The sequence below is a fragment of the Trichosurus vulpecula genome, chromosome 6, assembly GCF_011100635.1.
Source record: "Trichosurus vulpecula isolate mTriVul1 chromosome 6, mTriVul1.pri, whole genome shotgun sequence".
NCBI classification, from domain to species: domain Eukaryota; kingdom Metazoa; phylum Chordata; class Mammalia; order Diprotodontia; family Phalangeridae; genus Trichosurus; species Trichosurus vulpecula.
In genome coordinates this window covers 55009248-55022927 of record NC_050578.1, presented here as the reverse complement: position 1 = coordinate 55022927, position 13680 = coordinate 55009248, and the positions used below count along the sequence as shown (strand labels likewise).

The 13680-nt window shown below is 38.1% G+C and overlaps 1 protein-coding gene across 1 annotated transcript in view; it reads right to left on the bottom strand.

The window, feature by feature from the left end:
- The window catches only part of CENPE (centromere protein E), a 109127-nt gene that overhangs the window by 13295 nt on the left and 82152 nt on the right, over window positions 1-13680 (bottom strand). Inside the window, exons 36-42 of the mRNA XM_036762331.1 lie at window positions 12275-12379; window positions 9380-9610; window positions 7947-8147; window positions 6320-6526; window positions 4454-4675; window positions 2700-2843; window positions 1038-1138 (exon numbers count right to left, since the gene is read on the bottom strand). Coding sequence (XP_036618226.1) covers window positions 1038-1138; window positions 2700-2843; window positions 4454-4675; window positions 6320-6526; window positions 7947-8147; window positions 9380-9610; window positions 12275-12379 — 1211 coding nt within the window. The remainder of the gene's footprint in view (window positions 1-1037; window positions 1139-2699; window positions 2844-4453; window positions 4676-6319; window positions 6527-7946; window positions 8148-9379; window positions 9611-12274; window positions 12380-13680) is intronic.

The window sequence follows — 13680 nt, the reverse complement described above, 5'->3', positions numbered from 1 at the left end:
AATGTCAACATGAAATAATATTTAAGTAGCCACATGTAAAATCATAGAATTTTATAGGGACAAGGGGCATAGTCTAATGCCCTCATTGTGAATGTGAAGAAAGTGACGCTAGAGAAGCCAAGTGATTTAAGACCATACAAGTGGTAGACAATGGTAAGGTTGAACTGAAGTCACTTGAGTATAATGCCCTTTCCATTAGACTACAATGCATAACAAACAAAAAGATTACATATACTCCATGAAGAGTACGCACAAGTCAGTCTTAAAAGATGACATGATTATTGTGCCTCTGGGGCTTATTCCACCAAAGACAACCATGATGGAAATAAACAAGGTAGAAAGAAAAAGTATGAAGGATTTTAAAAAGCTTTACAACCTAAATATTAAGGATTAATGTGGACCTGTGTGTAGTTAATGATATTTAGCTGGGCAGCTAGGTGGCACAGTCCATAGAGTGCTAGGCCTGGAGTCAGGAGGACTCATCTTCCTGAGTTCAAATCCAGCTTCAGACATTTACTAGCTGTGTGACCCTGGGCAAGTTACTTAACTCTGTTGGCCTTAGTTACTTATGTATAAAATGAGCTGGAGAAGGAAACGGCAAACTGTTGTATCTTTGCCAAGAAAACCCCAAATGACGAACTGAAAAATCACAGAACAGTAAAAACAATGATACGTAATTTCAGATGTAAAAATGAGGATCATCTCTAGCTTTCTTATATAACATTAAGTAGGTCATAACCAACATCACTTATATTGGCTTGAAGATCTCATTAGGATTCAAATTTGTCTTTAAATAATTTTGTCTTTAAATAATTAAGGCATAAAGCATTATTTATAAACCACAGATATAATAACACCTCTTTAAGAAAGAGGTGTGATTTTTGCCATGAATTATTTTTTTATACAACCAATAAAAAGTATATAATGGCTACCTTTTCTTTTATGAAATTATGCCAAGTAAATCCTTGTGTCTAAAATTTTAAAAGTTAAACCATTAAAGCAATTATAGGCTATGAGGAAAAAAACCAAAAACATACTCTTTTTCCAACTTCTTGGACTCATTCATTTTTTCTATGTTCAACTTCACCAATTTCATCTTGAGATCATCAGTTTCTTTGCTGGACACAGTTTTGATGTCCTTTTAGGAAATTTAAAGGGGAATAAAAATCAAGAATCAAATTTGTGGAGTAGTGAGAATTTCAACACCAACAAATAATAGGTATTTTTGTTTTTCAATTAAAAAAAATTATTTATTTTATTATGAACTTAAGAAATAAAAAAAGCTTTTGTACAACAGAGTGGGATAGGAAAGCAGATTTGTACCTGAAATTGCAGTTCCATCATGGACAACTTGCTGCTCTTTTCAAACATACAACAAATTTATCATGTGATGTTTCCCCCTCCCCCACTGCACTCCAAATTTGAGATGGCTACCATTAGATACAAATCTGTATGTGTGTATACATATACACAAATACATACACACACATACATACATACATGTACAAATAAACACACATACATATACATCCGTTCTTTTTCTAAATTCAATAGCATCTTCATTCATAGGATCTTTACAGTTAATTTGGGTATTTATAATAGAATGACCTGGTTACAGTACTGCTGTTACTGTATACAGTGTTCTCTTGGTTTGGCTCATTTTCCCCTTCATTATTTCATGTAGGTTTCTCCATGCTTTTTCTTTTTTTTTTTTTGGAAGGGGAAAGTCAAGGCAATTGAGGTTAAGTGAAATGCCCAAGGTCACACAGCTAGTAAGTGTCAAGTGTCTAAGGGCATATTCGAACTCAGGTCCTCCTGATTCCAGGGTCAGTGCTCTACTCACTGTGCCACCTAGCTGCTCCTTTCCCTTCATTTAAATCTGATTTTATCTGTGTATAAAGTTTTTTTATGGTTTTAGTCATATAATTCCTGGGTTTGTTTTAATAGGTGTATTCTATTTTATACTGTCTAGAGTTATTTTAAATGAGGTATCTCTAGCAATCTCTTCCTGCAGGATCCTTTGGGTGATACAAAGGAATGCTGATGATTTGTGTGTATTTACCTTATATCTTGCTACTTTGCCAAAATTATTAATTATTTCAATTAACTTTTTAGTTGAGTCTATAATAGGTATTTTTTTAAAAAAAGAACACTCCATTAAGATGCTCATGGAAGGGGAAAACAATAGTTGTTCTTGGAACTAGTACTATATCAATATTTAATAGGTATTATACTTTTTTTTCCAAAAGAAAATATAATTGGAGACAGGAAAGGGTGGGGAAGAGGAACACACTGGAAAAGGGGAGGAGAGGAAGGATGGGGAAAATTAACTCATGTAAATGTGATGTCCAAGTAGAAATCTATACAACAAGAAGGAGGCAGTAGAGGGGGTAGGACCAAGTGACACTTGAATCTCCTTCTCATCTGAACTGATCTGGAAGAATATAGAAACACAGATACACAGACACACACGCACTCCACTCATCCAACAGGGAAACAGGAGGAAAAAGAATTAAGGGAAATTCCCAATAGTGGGGATAGTAGGAAGAAGAGAATTTGGAAGTGAAAATAAAATTAATTTATTTTTAAAGCTAGGATATTTCTGGCTTTCATGGAAAAGGAAATTTTAAAATGGAGCAGCACACCCTCCCAAAAGTTGGGTGTGCAACAAGTGCAAGAAGACTTCTCTAGAAGCTCACCTGACAATTTTGTGCTGCTGTTTGTTGACTTTGAAGATGTTTGTTACTCACAACTTTAGCCACTTCAAGGTTTTTCTGCATTTGATCAATTTCCTGTTGTTTATGCTTGTTTTCTTTGTCTTCACGAAATGTTTCTTGAATTTCCTATCAACAAAAAGTCCACATTAAAATGATTCTTAAGAGGTTTAAGGTAAAGAGCGAGCCAAAATAAAGTTATTTACACTTAAAACAAAGCTGACAATATGTTCTACTTGGTAGGTATTTTTAAATAACTTTTACTACTTGGCATGAGTCGAAGTCAAAATGTTGAGGAAAGAAGCCAAATTTAATCTGTTACCTGGATGCCATGGTCTTTTTTCATAGGGAGAAGCTTTTTTTTTTTTTAATTTAAAGTAAAAATGAAGGAATACAATTTTCTGTTACATGATTTAATGTATAAGTAATATATTGCTAGCTATGCATGCCATAGGCACGTATTAATTAACAAAAGTACAAATTTTCATTAGAAAGCAACTAATTACCAATGAAAGAGAACTATGTAGCAAACCAAAAACAATATCACCAGTCCATGAGACATTGTGTTGCCAGTAACAATACACTGATAGCTTTATTAAATTAGTAACTTGTAAATTAGTAGACTGTATTTGTCCTGGTTGAAAATGACACATTTGTTTCGTATTTATTTTTCTCCTCCACGAAATGACAATGCATTTAAAAAAAAGAAATGTCAAACTTGCTTTTTACACACTAAGAGTAGCTTCAAGGGCAGTCAAATAAAGGAGTAATCAGACTAAGAAATATAGATCCAGAAAAAATCAATTGCATTTACTGACTGTTGATTGGCACCAGTTTTTACTGCAGGAATTCTTGTCCAAAATTCTATAGTATATAAAGACTAGTTCACTTTATTCAAGAGAGCGCAATTCCTTTCTGTTGGAGTACAAATTTAAAAAATAAAACAACTTTCAAGACTGTAATTTGACATAAATTTAGCTTTTCAGAAAAGTGTAATTAAAACACAGACTTCTTTCTGCAATTAAGCAGGAAGCACAGTGATACATATACATATTGTCTAGGAATGTGAAGGAGTCCTTGAACTTCTCTTTTTGAGTTGCCATATTTTGCAGAAACACTGGACCCAGATCATGTAGGAGGCCCTGAATACGTCAAGGATGAAGCCCCACCTGGGCTGCCATAACATGTTGTTTGCATCCCAAGCGGGACTCCCCGTGAGTCCTTAAGAGTCAAAATAGGTGCCAATCACTCTGCACTAGGACCCTTGTAGATAAGCAGACCATCCTATCTTCATGGTCTAGCAGCTCCCAAGGAAGAAGAATGTGGCTTTTGCCATAACCTTGTTCATCCCCTGCGGGAGGGGCTTTGTCCTTTTCCCACTTTTACTGCACCTTTTCCCTTCCCATGCTATGTCTCTTTAGGTGAGTTCTGTGTTTCCTCCTCCTTCCTTTGTCTGAATGTCATAAATAAGCAAACTTCCATAAGGATTATGAACTCTTTGGGCTCCACATTCATGTTCATTTTTCTTGTAATAAACCTAGTTTTCACCTAAGTTTCCTGAAGTTGTGATTGCCTGTTGACAATATACACATAAACACACACACACACACACACACACATACATACATACATACACAGAAATTTGTTTATTTTACAGAAAATCATGTAGAAATATGACCCTAAAAGAAAGGTTGCAAGTTGAGTTAAAAGTGAGGTAAAACTATGATTTTTTTTAATACCTCTGTGGTCTGTCTTCTGTGGCTCAATTTACGATGGTGTTTCCTATTTTCTCCTACAGTAAGAGTGTTCAAGTAATCCAGCGGTAGAAGGGTGGTCTTTCCAGTTTGGAACATCTTTACCATTTCTTCATTCTTGTCCTTCATTTGTCTCAGTTCAAGTTCCCATTCTTTACATACAGCAACACTTTTGTCCTCAAACTCAGATGATTCATTCATAATAGCCTATCCAATCCAATTCAACAAATGTTTATTAAGTGCATTATGTTAAATGCACATTATTAAAGTTCAAGACACTTTTCTTGAAATGAGGGGCACACAAAGATGACACCCTGCCCCCTGCCAAACAAAATGACATAATTTCTGCCCTAAGAAGCTTATCATTAAGAGGGTGAGATGTACACAACGATTGTAATATCATAAAATAAAATACAATAGCAATAAAATAAATAAAAAATAAATTGATAATGACATCTGCAGAGTCGTGTGGGAGCTTAGAGGGGAAGGTGACTTAGTTTGGTATGTGGAAAGGTTAAAGAAAGTGGGATATCATTAAGAGGACAACACAAACACTGGGTTCTGAAGGAGAAGAAATGTCAGCAAGGACAGATAGGATGGACAGAGGGGTCCACTTGAGGGATGGGGAACAATGTGTACAAAGAAGGGGCCAAGGAAGAGATTGGGGAAGACTAAAGGCCTTGAAAACCAGGCTGAGGAATTTGTATTTTATTCAGGATGATGATTAGGGAGGCTGAATAACTTTCCTAAGTTCCCTAAGTATTAATGTAAGAGCCAGGACCTGAGCCCAAGCTCTCTGCCTACACACCCAGTGCATGTTCTAAACATTCCACATTGTTTCTCCATGGAAGCCAGATCATCACACTTCAAGCGTGAGTGGCTGAGTATAGATAATTCTTTGAAACAGTGAAGGAGACAAAGAAAGATTTCCACAATGTATGTGGGACTAACAGTCACAATATTTCTTGAAGATACGCATGGGCAGATTGTGAGGATGTGATTGAGTGCTACAAGTGGCCAAATACATGGGTCATTTCAGTTGCTGCAAAGGGCATCATGATGCCACCATGAGCACATCAACAAGTAGGGTTCAAGAGGGCTAGAGAGTACTGATGATGGTATCCACGGATAATGACAAGCTAAGTCCTAAGTGAAGTAGAATATCGTATTGTAGCCTGTACACTTGTTTGCACAAGAAGCATTAATTAAACTCAATTTCTAATCCTGTCAAGCCAAGAACCAAACCCCTGGATGGTGGTGATGCTGTCAAGGCAGAACAACTCTTTGGGGCCTGGGCCTCAGCAGCCAGCTGGCCTTCCTTCTCACTTTCCTGTACATCCTAGTTTATAACAATAGTGCTATACACTCTTGTAGCCCCATTGTGCTAAAGAGCTTTGGGGGTACTGGAACATGCAGATGGCTTGGGGAGGCATGGTACAGGGAGAAGAGCTCTGGATTTGGAATCAGAGTGCCTGGGTTTGATTCCTAGTTTGGTCACCTTTGTGACTTTGGGCAGTTAACCTCTCTGGTTTCTTCCTCTCGTAAAATGAAGGGATGGTATAAGGGAATCTCTCTCATGCTGCTTCCACTTTTAGATCTATGAGCCAATGCTCCCACAAGCTTCAGGTACCACAACATGGTGGGGAAGAAACAGTAAGAGGGAATGACATTTGTCCTCAATATTGTGCACACATGGAATTTGTTCCCTCCATATAAAGACCATTAACTGTGTTTGTAATTGTTATATACAAAGTGACTATCTTTACTGTATTACATGGAAGCATCTGTTGCATAAAGTAAATTTTTCATTAGTTATAGAGAAAGAAAAATGGGGGGAAAAATCACACTCACCTTTATTTTATTATGATACAAATTATTCACATGCACAATCCTATCATTCTCCTCCTGTATTATTTTAAGGCTCTCTGCATCAAGATGTGTGCTTAAGCACATTTCCAAGGACAAGATAATTTCTTTCTTAGCATTTAACAGTTGTTGGAACTCTGCTATCATGTTGTTGATATCATTTTGAGTCTCTGAAACATCCTTGAGAATTTGCTGTGTGGAGAAGAGTATTAATTTCCTGAGTTCTGAGAAGACTTTATGTAAACATGACAAACTTCATCACCGTTCTAAATGATAAAAAATGGAGGCCAATACCTAACTCGAATCCCTCAGATACCGTAATATTTTAAGGTAAATTAAGAGTGTAATTCTAACGGAGAGAACTTAATCTAGTAATTTATAGTACATACTTTGGCAGGGAACATGAGCTATATTAAAGCTGCTTCTCCCCAAACTCTAGTTGTCTGATTTAAAATCTGCCAGAATGTGCTATCATATTAAAAAAAACCAGTGAGCTGATGAGGCTGACTGGGGAGTGGGCAATGAAATGGAAATGAAAAGGATCAGGGTTGAATCCTCATTCCTACTGAATACGAGTGTGACTTACTTGAAAAAGAAGAGGATGCGCTAGAGGATCTCCAGAGTCCTTCCTAACTCTAAATCCTGGCCCATATTTCATCAACAGGATGACAACCCTTATGTTTACTTATCCACAGTGTCACTAAATGGCAATACTAGTTCTATGAGACTCCTCAAACCTGGAAAATGGGTATTTCTGTGTGGAGAGACAGTAGGTAGATTCAATGGGTAGGCATTATGTGTTATATAGTTAAGGGTCCTCATGGAAATGGAAACTTAAAGACATATAAAAATAGCTTATTCTATTGTATTCATATATATTCTCACCTTTGGCTAACTCTTATGATGATAATGGTGTAATGCAAATAAATGTAGATTTGGATTCGGTGGGTCTGGTACTTAGTACTTGTATGACCTTGGGCAATTAACCTCAGCAGGCCTTATGTATAAGATCAGAGAGCTGGAAAAGATTTTTCCAGAGGTCCCTTCCAATTTAGACTCTATGATCTTATGATTAATATTTTGTGACATTCTACATATCTTAAAGGCTTTGACATTTCTAAAAGGAAAAGGAATAAATATGGATATTTTATTTTAACTCAAACTGGATTATTTTAAACTCAACTATCAATATTCTTCTGGGCCTGGCTTTTTGTCTGACCCACATAGAGGTCCGGATTGCCAGTCTAAGGGGTTAGGGGTTTGTAGAGAAGTAGGGCTTTAGCCTTTGCTCATTGCTAGGACAGGTAAAAGGACAAGGGCATAGGGAAACAAAGCTCTTCAGCTCTATAGCTATGGATAAATTAGGCCTTGGAAAATATTTTTAAGAGTTGTCTTTTTGAGTATAAGTGTCCTCATGAAAGAGTTATTTGGTCACTGTTCACTTGGGGAACTCTGAAGTGAGGCAGGCCACTGCTCTGCATACTAGGGCTTTACAGGACATAGTTCTAAAAACGTTTTGCTTCTTTTTTTGCTTTATCCATATTAATAAATGCATTCCTATTTTTCATAAACACACAAAGCATTTAAAAAACTCCTTTTAAACAATTCATACCTCAATATGGAGATCCATCTTTTGGCTCAAATTTTTGTAGCCACATAATTCCTGAGATCCTGTCTCAGAGTGTTGTTGAAGATGCTGTATTTTAATAAACAAGTCATTCTGCTTTTCTGCCTCCGCAATTAAGTCCATTTCAAATCTGCAGATGGTATTATGATGTTCTCTCCTTATGTCTATAACATGCTTTAACACGCCCTAGCAGGAAGAAAAGGAAACAAATTAGGAAATTTGCTTCAGATAAGATTCAAAGATACTTGTCCATTCCTTCAGCTGGTGAACTTGGTACATAAAAGATATGAGAGTAGACAGAATACATTCCACAACCACAAAAGGATATAAATCCGAGGCACAAATACTAAAATCAAATATAGAGTATAACTTGCGTAAGCCTATTCCCACTTTGGTGGCAGAAGACTATGTGGAAGAAGTTGTATGGGAGAGGAGTACCAAAATGGCAGAGACAAGGGAGCCATTGGCCTGAGCTCTCCCCAAAACCCCTATGAACATTTTTAAATAATGTCATGAAAAAACTCTTGGAGGGGCAGAACCCACAAAAGGATGGGGAGAAATAATTTTCCAGACAAAGATGATTCAGAAGGTCAAGAGGAAAGGTCTGTCACACCTGGGTGAGAGTGAAGCACAGTCCAGCATGGACAGGGCCCCAGCAAACCAGGAGCAGGCCTTGGGAGTGGCTGAATCAGGAGCCGTAGCGTTAGCAGCTGCTTCTGGAGCTTTCAGCCCACAGACAGTAAGGGGGTTGAACAACTGATCAAAAGGAGCTAACAGGGGTCTCTCTGCTGGAACCGAGGGCAGGACTCTGTTGCTTTGGGTACACTCAGATATGGGTTTCAGTCCTTGTTGGCAAGCCCAGGGTGGGGAAGAGTACTAGCACATCAGAACTTGCAGCAGCGATGGATTGGGGACCCTCTTTACAATTCCAGGGCAGAAAAGAGAGCAGAGCACAGGCCAGGAAAGTAGTAAACACACCTCTCCTTAGATCATACCACCTTGGAAGAACTGAAAATTTAGAGGTCCCTAGAAGTATCTCTGAAAACAGCTGCACAAAGCCCTCCATCCTGAAAGCAGAGGCCCACTTCAACAAAGACTCAAAGGTCAAGAAACAGACTGGAAAAAATGAGCAAACAACATAAAAAAAATTTTGATCATAGAAAGTTACTATGGTGACAAGGAAGATCAAAACACATTCTAAGAAGATGACAAAACCTCCAAAAAAATACGAATTGGTCTCAGGCCATGCAAGCGCTAAAAAAGATTTTGAAAATCAAGTAAGAAAAAAAAGAAAAAGAAAAAAATCTAAAAAAAAAAAAAAAACCAAGAAAATCAAAAGAGGAAGAGGAACAATTGGAAAGAGAGAAGAGCGTGATGTAAGAAAAACATGAAAAAAAGAGTCCCATAAAAGCACATACCTCCAGCTTCTTCAGAACGCACGTGCTACTCGAGTGGAGATCATTATTGCACCTCCTGTTACTAGCCAGAAGTTTCCCGACAGCTTTAGTGTCCTGAGGAGTGTGAGAAAGGCAGGCCTGAACTTTGACCTGGAGCGGATTTTGGTTTTCAAATGCCCTCTTCAAATCAAGAGAAAGTCTGTTCAAGAACCCACAGTGATTTTCCATCATAGTGTATTTTTTCAGAAGTTCCTAAGGAAAATTAGAATAGCTTAGTTAAGACATGAGTTTATTTCAATCAAATACCTTGAAGAGCTTTATAAACACTAGTTTTAATTCTTTGTGCAGAAGGGTTATTAAAAACCCATTCCTGTTTTGAATCAACAAATACATTATGCAAGAGAAAACATCAGCAAGATGTAAAATAAATAAAAAATCAATAGGCATCTGATGGCCAAAAACTTAATTCTGGTTAATCTATCTCCAGCACAGGGGAAAACACAAATTAATAAACTTCTATTCTTCTATTCTCTAAGGTAATTTGTCTTTTGACTTGGTTATTGGGCCAAGTATCTTGCTGGTAGCAGATGTAAGGCTAACGAAATAGAGCAAATATCTATTCTTTCACCGAGAGGGGAGTAATAAGGCAAAAGATTTTATTTGAGCAAATAGATACTTTCAGTTTAGACGTGTAGACAGCATGTATTTTAGGATGTCCTAACTTTTTTAAGCCAATTTAAGACATTACCATGTACTTAGCAAAGATATTATTATGTAATCTATGTAACACAAACTCACTAGGTTAGTAAACTAAACTACTAAATTAGGAAATTATTAAAATAAGTCTTTTCAGCCAAGATTTTAAGTAGCTCATGACCACCTTGGGGAATGGGGTGGCGGGGGGAGAGGGCTGTCAGCAGGGAAGGGTAAGAAACTGAAATGAATGATAATGCAACGGGATGGAGGAAACCTGGCCTAACTCAGGGTGATGAACACAGTTGGAGGGTTCTAACTAGCCATAAGCTCAAAGCAGCCAAAGAGTGTGCTGGGGATACTTAAAGACAAGCAGAGGCAACACAAAGCTGGACTGCAGAGATAGACGTCTGAGGCATAAATGGCCTCTATATTATTCAGACTGCACTTAGAGTGTTGGGTCTTGGTGCTATGTGGTTTTCTTTTTACTAGGTTTTGCAAAGAAACATTTACCTCAAAGGTGCAAGGCAAATATACAAACAACTTAGCCTAGTTCCTATAGGCAAATAGTCTAGGTTGGTTCAAATGCCAAAGCACATGAACATTTCTACTCAACAGTAGCAGTCTATTGATTCCATTTTCTCCTACTAAATTTGATTTCACGATTTCTACAGAGATTGGTGCTGATGCAGAATGTATCAATATTTATACACAGAATTTAAGCAAAGAAAAAGTACCAGTCAAATAATCAGCATGGGAAGTTTTCAAAACTACACCAATGGAACCGACTGGTGAAGGAACACTCAATGGAAAAAAACAATTAATTGTAACCTAAAAAAAAAATTGCCAGATTTCTCCAGGATCTCAACAGTCAAGGTTTATCTAGAATTTTAAAACCTACTTAGATAATCTTTCCAGGGGCCTCAAAAAAGAGCCCAATTTTATCCCAGAACAGGCCCCACATGTACAACAAGCCACTCTATCCCCTCCTGCCTGAAGGCCAGAGTTCTCTGGTTCCTCTTTAAGGAGCCTAGGCTCCTTGATAAGACTGAGAACAGGATTGTTTGTCTTCAAATATCTGAAGGTGTACCATATTGGAGAGAGATTACAATTAAGAGGAGAGGACTAGCAAATTACAGGAAAGCAGTTTTGGGTTCAGTAAAAGGAAGGAATCACTAACAATAAACACCACATAACAAGGAAAGGCAGGCTCAGGGAGCAGGTAATTTCCTGTTATTGAAGTACTTAGCCAAAGGATGGACATGACGATCATCAAATTGTAGAGAAAGGATTTCTGCATTGCGAACTAGATGGATAACTGAGGTTCTTCTACTTTGAAAATTATCATACACACATGTAAAATCACAGAGGACAGAACACACTAATGTTACGCCTTACTGAATTTCATATTTCATTTTGGTTTTTACTGGTCACTTACATACAGTCCATGTTTATATCTATATATTCATAGTTTAAAAGCAACAAATGAAAAGTCTAGCAAAAACATAGATTAAACATTTTACATTAATCACTAAACTACACCAAAAGATGGTTCCCTAAACAATAGCACTGAGTGACTAATGAGATGGTAGTCCAACATTTTTCTTCATTTTCATTTGCTCAAAAAATAGCTTAAAACTAAATGACAGAATTCATTAATGTATATGGATACATCTTAGAACACAGGTGTCAAACTTACAGGTTCCTGAAGCCTAAATCAGAAGAAAGTAACTGGAAAATATTTAATAATATGAATAAAAATATAATACCACACAGATGGGGGCAGCCAAATGGCACAATGGGTAGGGTGCCAGGCCTGGACTCAGGAAAACTCAATTGATGGTTTGAAATCTGGTCTCAGACACTTACTAGCTGTAGGGCTCTGGGAAAGTCACTTAACCCTGTTTGTTCCAGTTTCCCCATCTGTGAAATGAACTGGAGAAGGAAATGGCAAACCACTCCAGTATCTTTGCCAAGAAAACCCCAAAATGGGGTCAAAGAGAGTTGGACACAAATGAAAAACTATTACACAAGAACAACACAGCATGGGTGAGGTTAATTTGTGGTTTTCTAAGACAATATGTGGCTGCAGGGATCCATTTCTATTTAAATTTGATACCACTGACCTAGACCATATTTTAAGTTTCTGCAACTTTTCAGAGCAAAACTACAGTCACGCAGGAGGAAAAAACTGTCTTAGGAGTTTAAATTTCTATCACGTACATTTATCTTTAAGTACTTTTCTTTAAGATCTTCAATAGGATGTTGTTTGATGTCCTCTTTTGTGTTTGCTTCATTGTTTACCAGCTCTTTCCGCTTTTGTTGGTCCTGTGGGTGAAATTTCAGGAATTAATTATAAAATCTATTCATCAGACTTTATGGGGGGTGGAGCCAAGATGGCAGCTGGAAAGCAGGGACTTGCCTAGGGCTCTCCCCTGACCCACCAAACACCCATAAAAAATTGCTCTGAACAAATTCTAGAACTGCAGAACCCACGGAATAGCAAAGGGAAGCAGGGTTACAGCCCATGACAGCCTGGATGGTTGCTGGGTATGGCCTATCGCATGGAGCTGGGAGGGGAGTGGAGCAGAGCCCAGCATGGGCTAAGCCTGGTCCAACCAGACTGGGAGCTGGGTTGAACAGGCCCTAGTGCCCTGAATCAGTGAGCTGTGGCAGTTACCAGATTTCTCAACTCATAAATGCCAAAGACAACAGAGAAGATTAGTGGGAAAAGCTGCAGGGACAGAGTGAAAGGAGTTAGCAGTTCGGTCACCGCCCCAGGGGCAGCGGAGGTGGTGCAGCTACAGAACTACAGCTACAGTTGCTTCTGGCCCCAGGCCCACCTGGTGGGAGGAATTAAGCGGTGGATCCCAGCGGGAGTGCACAGACTGCTCAGATCTGAGTCACAGTCTGGGTTGGCAGTTTTTGGGGGAGGAGGAGCGCTGCTGTGGCAGAGGTTGCTGTGTAAAAATAGCTCTGAAAACAACAGCGCAGCCCCTCAAGCTTGGAACAAAGTACTCTCTACTCTACAGGCAGTCATACCCCAACAAAAAATTCAAGGGTCAAGTAGTTGGCTGGCAATATGAACAGGCAGTGAAAACAGTCTCAGATTCAGACTCAGACTTTGGAATCTTTCTTTGGTGACAAAGTAGACCAAAACATACAGCCAGAAGAAGTCAACAAAGTCAAAGAGCCTACATCAAAAGCCTCCAAGAAAAACATGGACTGGTCACAGGCCATGGAAGAGCTCAAAAAGGATTTGGAAAAGCAAGTTAGAGAAGTAGAGGAAAAATTGGAAAGAGAAATGAGAGTGATGCAAGAAAACCATGAAAAAAAGTCAACGACTTGCTAAAGGAGACCCAAAAAAAATACTGTAGAAAATAACACCCTAAAGAACAGACTAACACAAATGTCAAAAGAGCTCCAAAAAGCCAATGGGGAGAAGAATGCCATGAAAGGCAGAATTAGCCAAATGGAAAAGGAGGTCCAAAAGACCACTGAAGAAAATACTATCTTAAAAATTACATTGGAGCAAGTGGAAACTAGTGACTTGATGAGAAATCAAGATATCATAAAACAGAACCAAAGGAATGAAAAAATGGAAGACAATGTGAAGTATCTCATTGAAA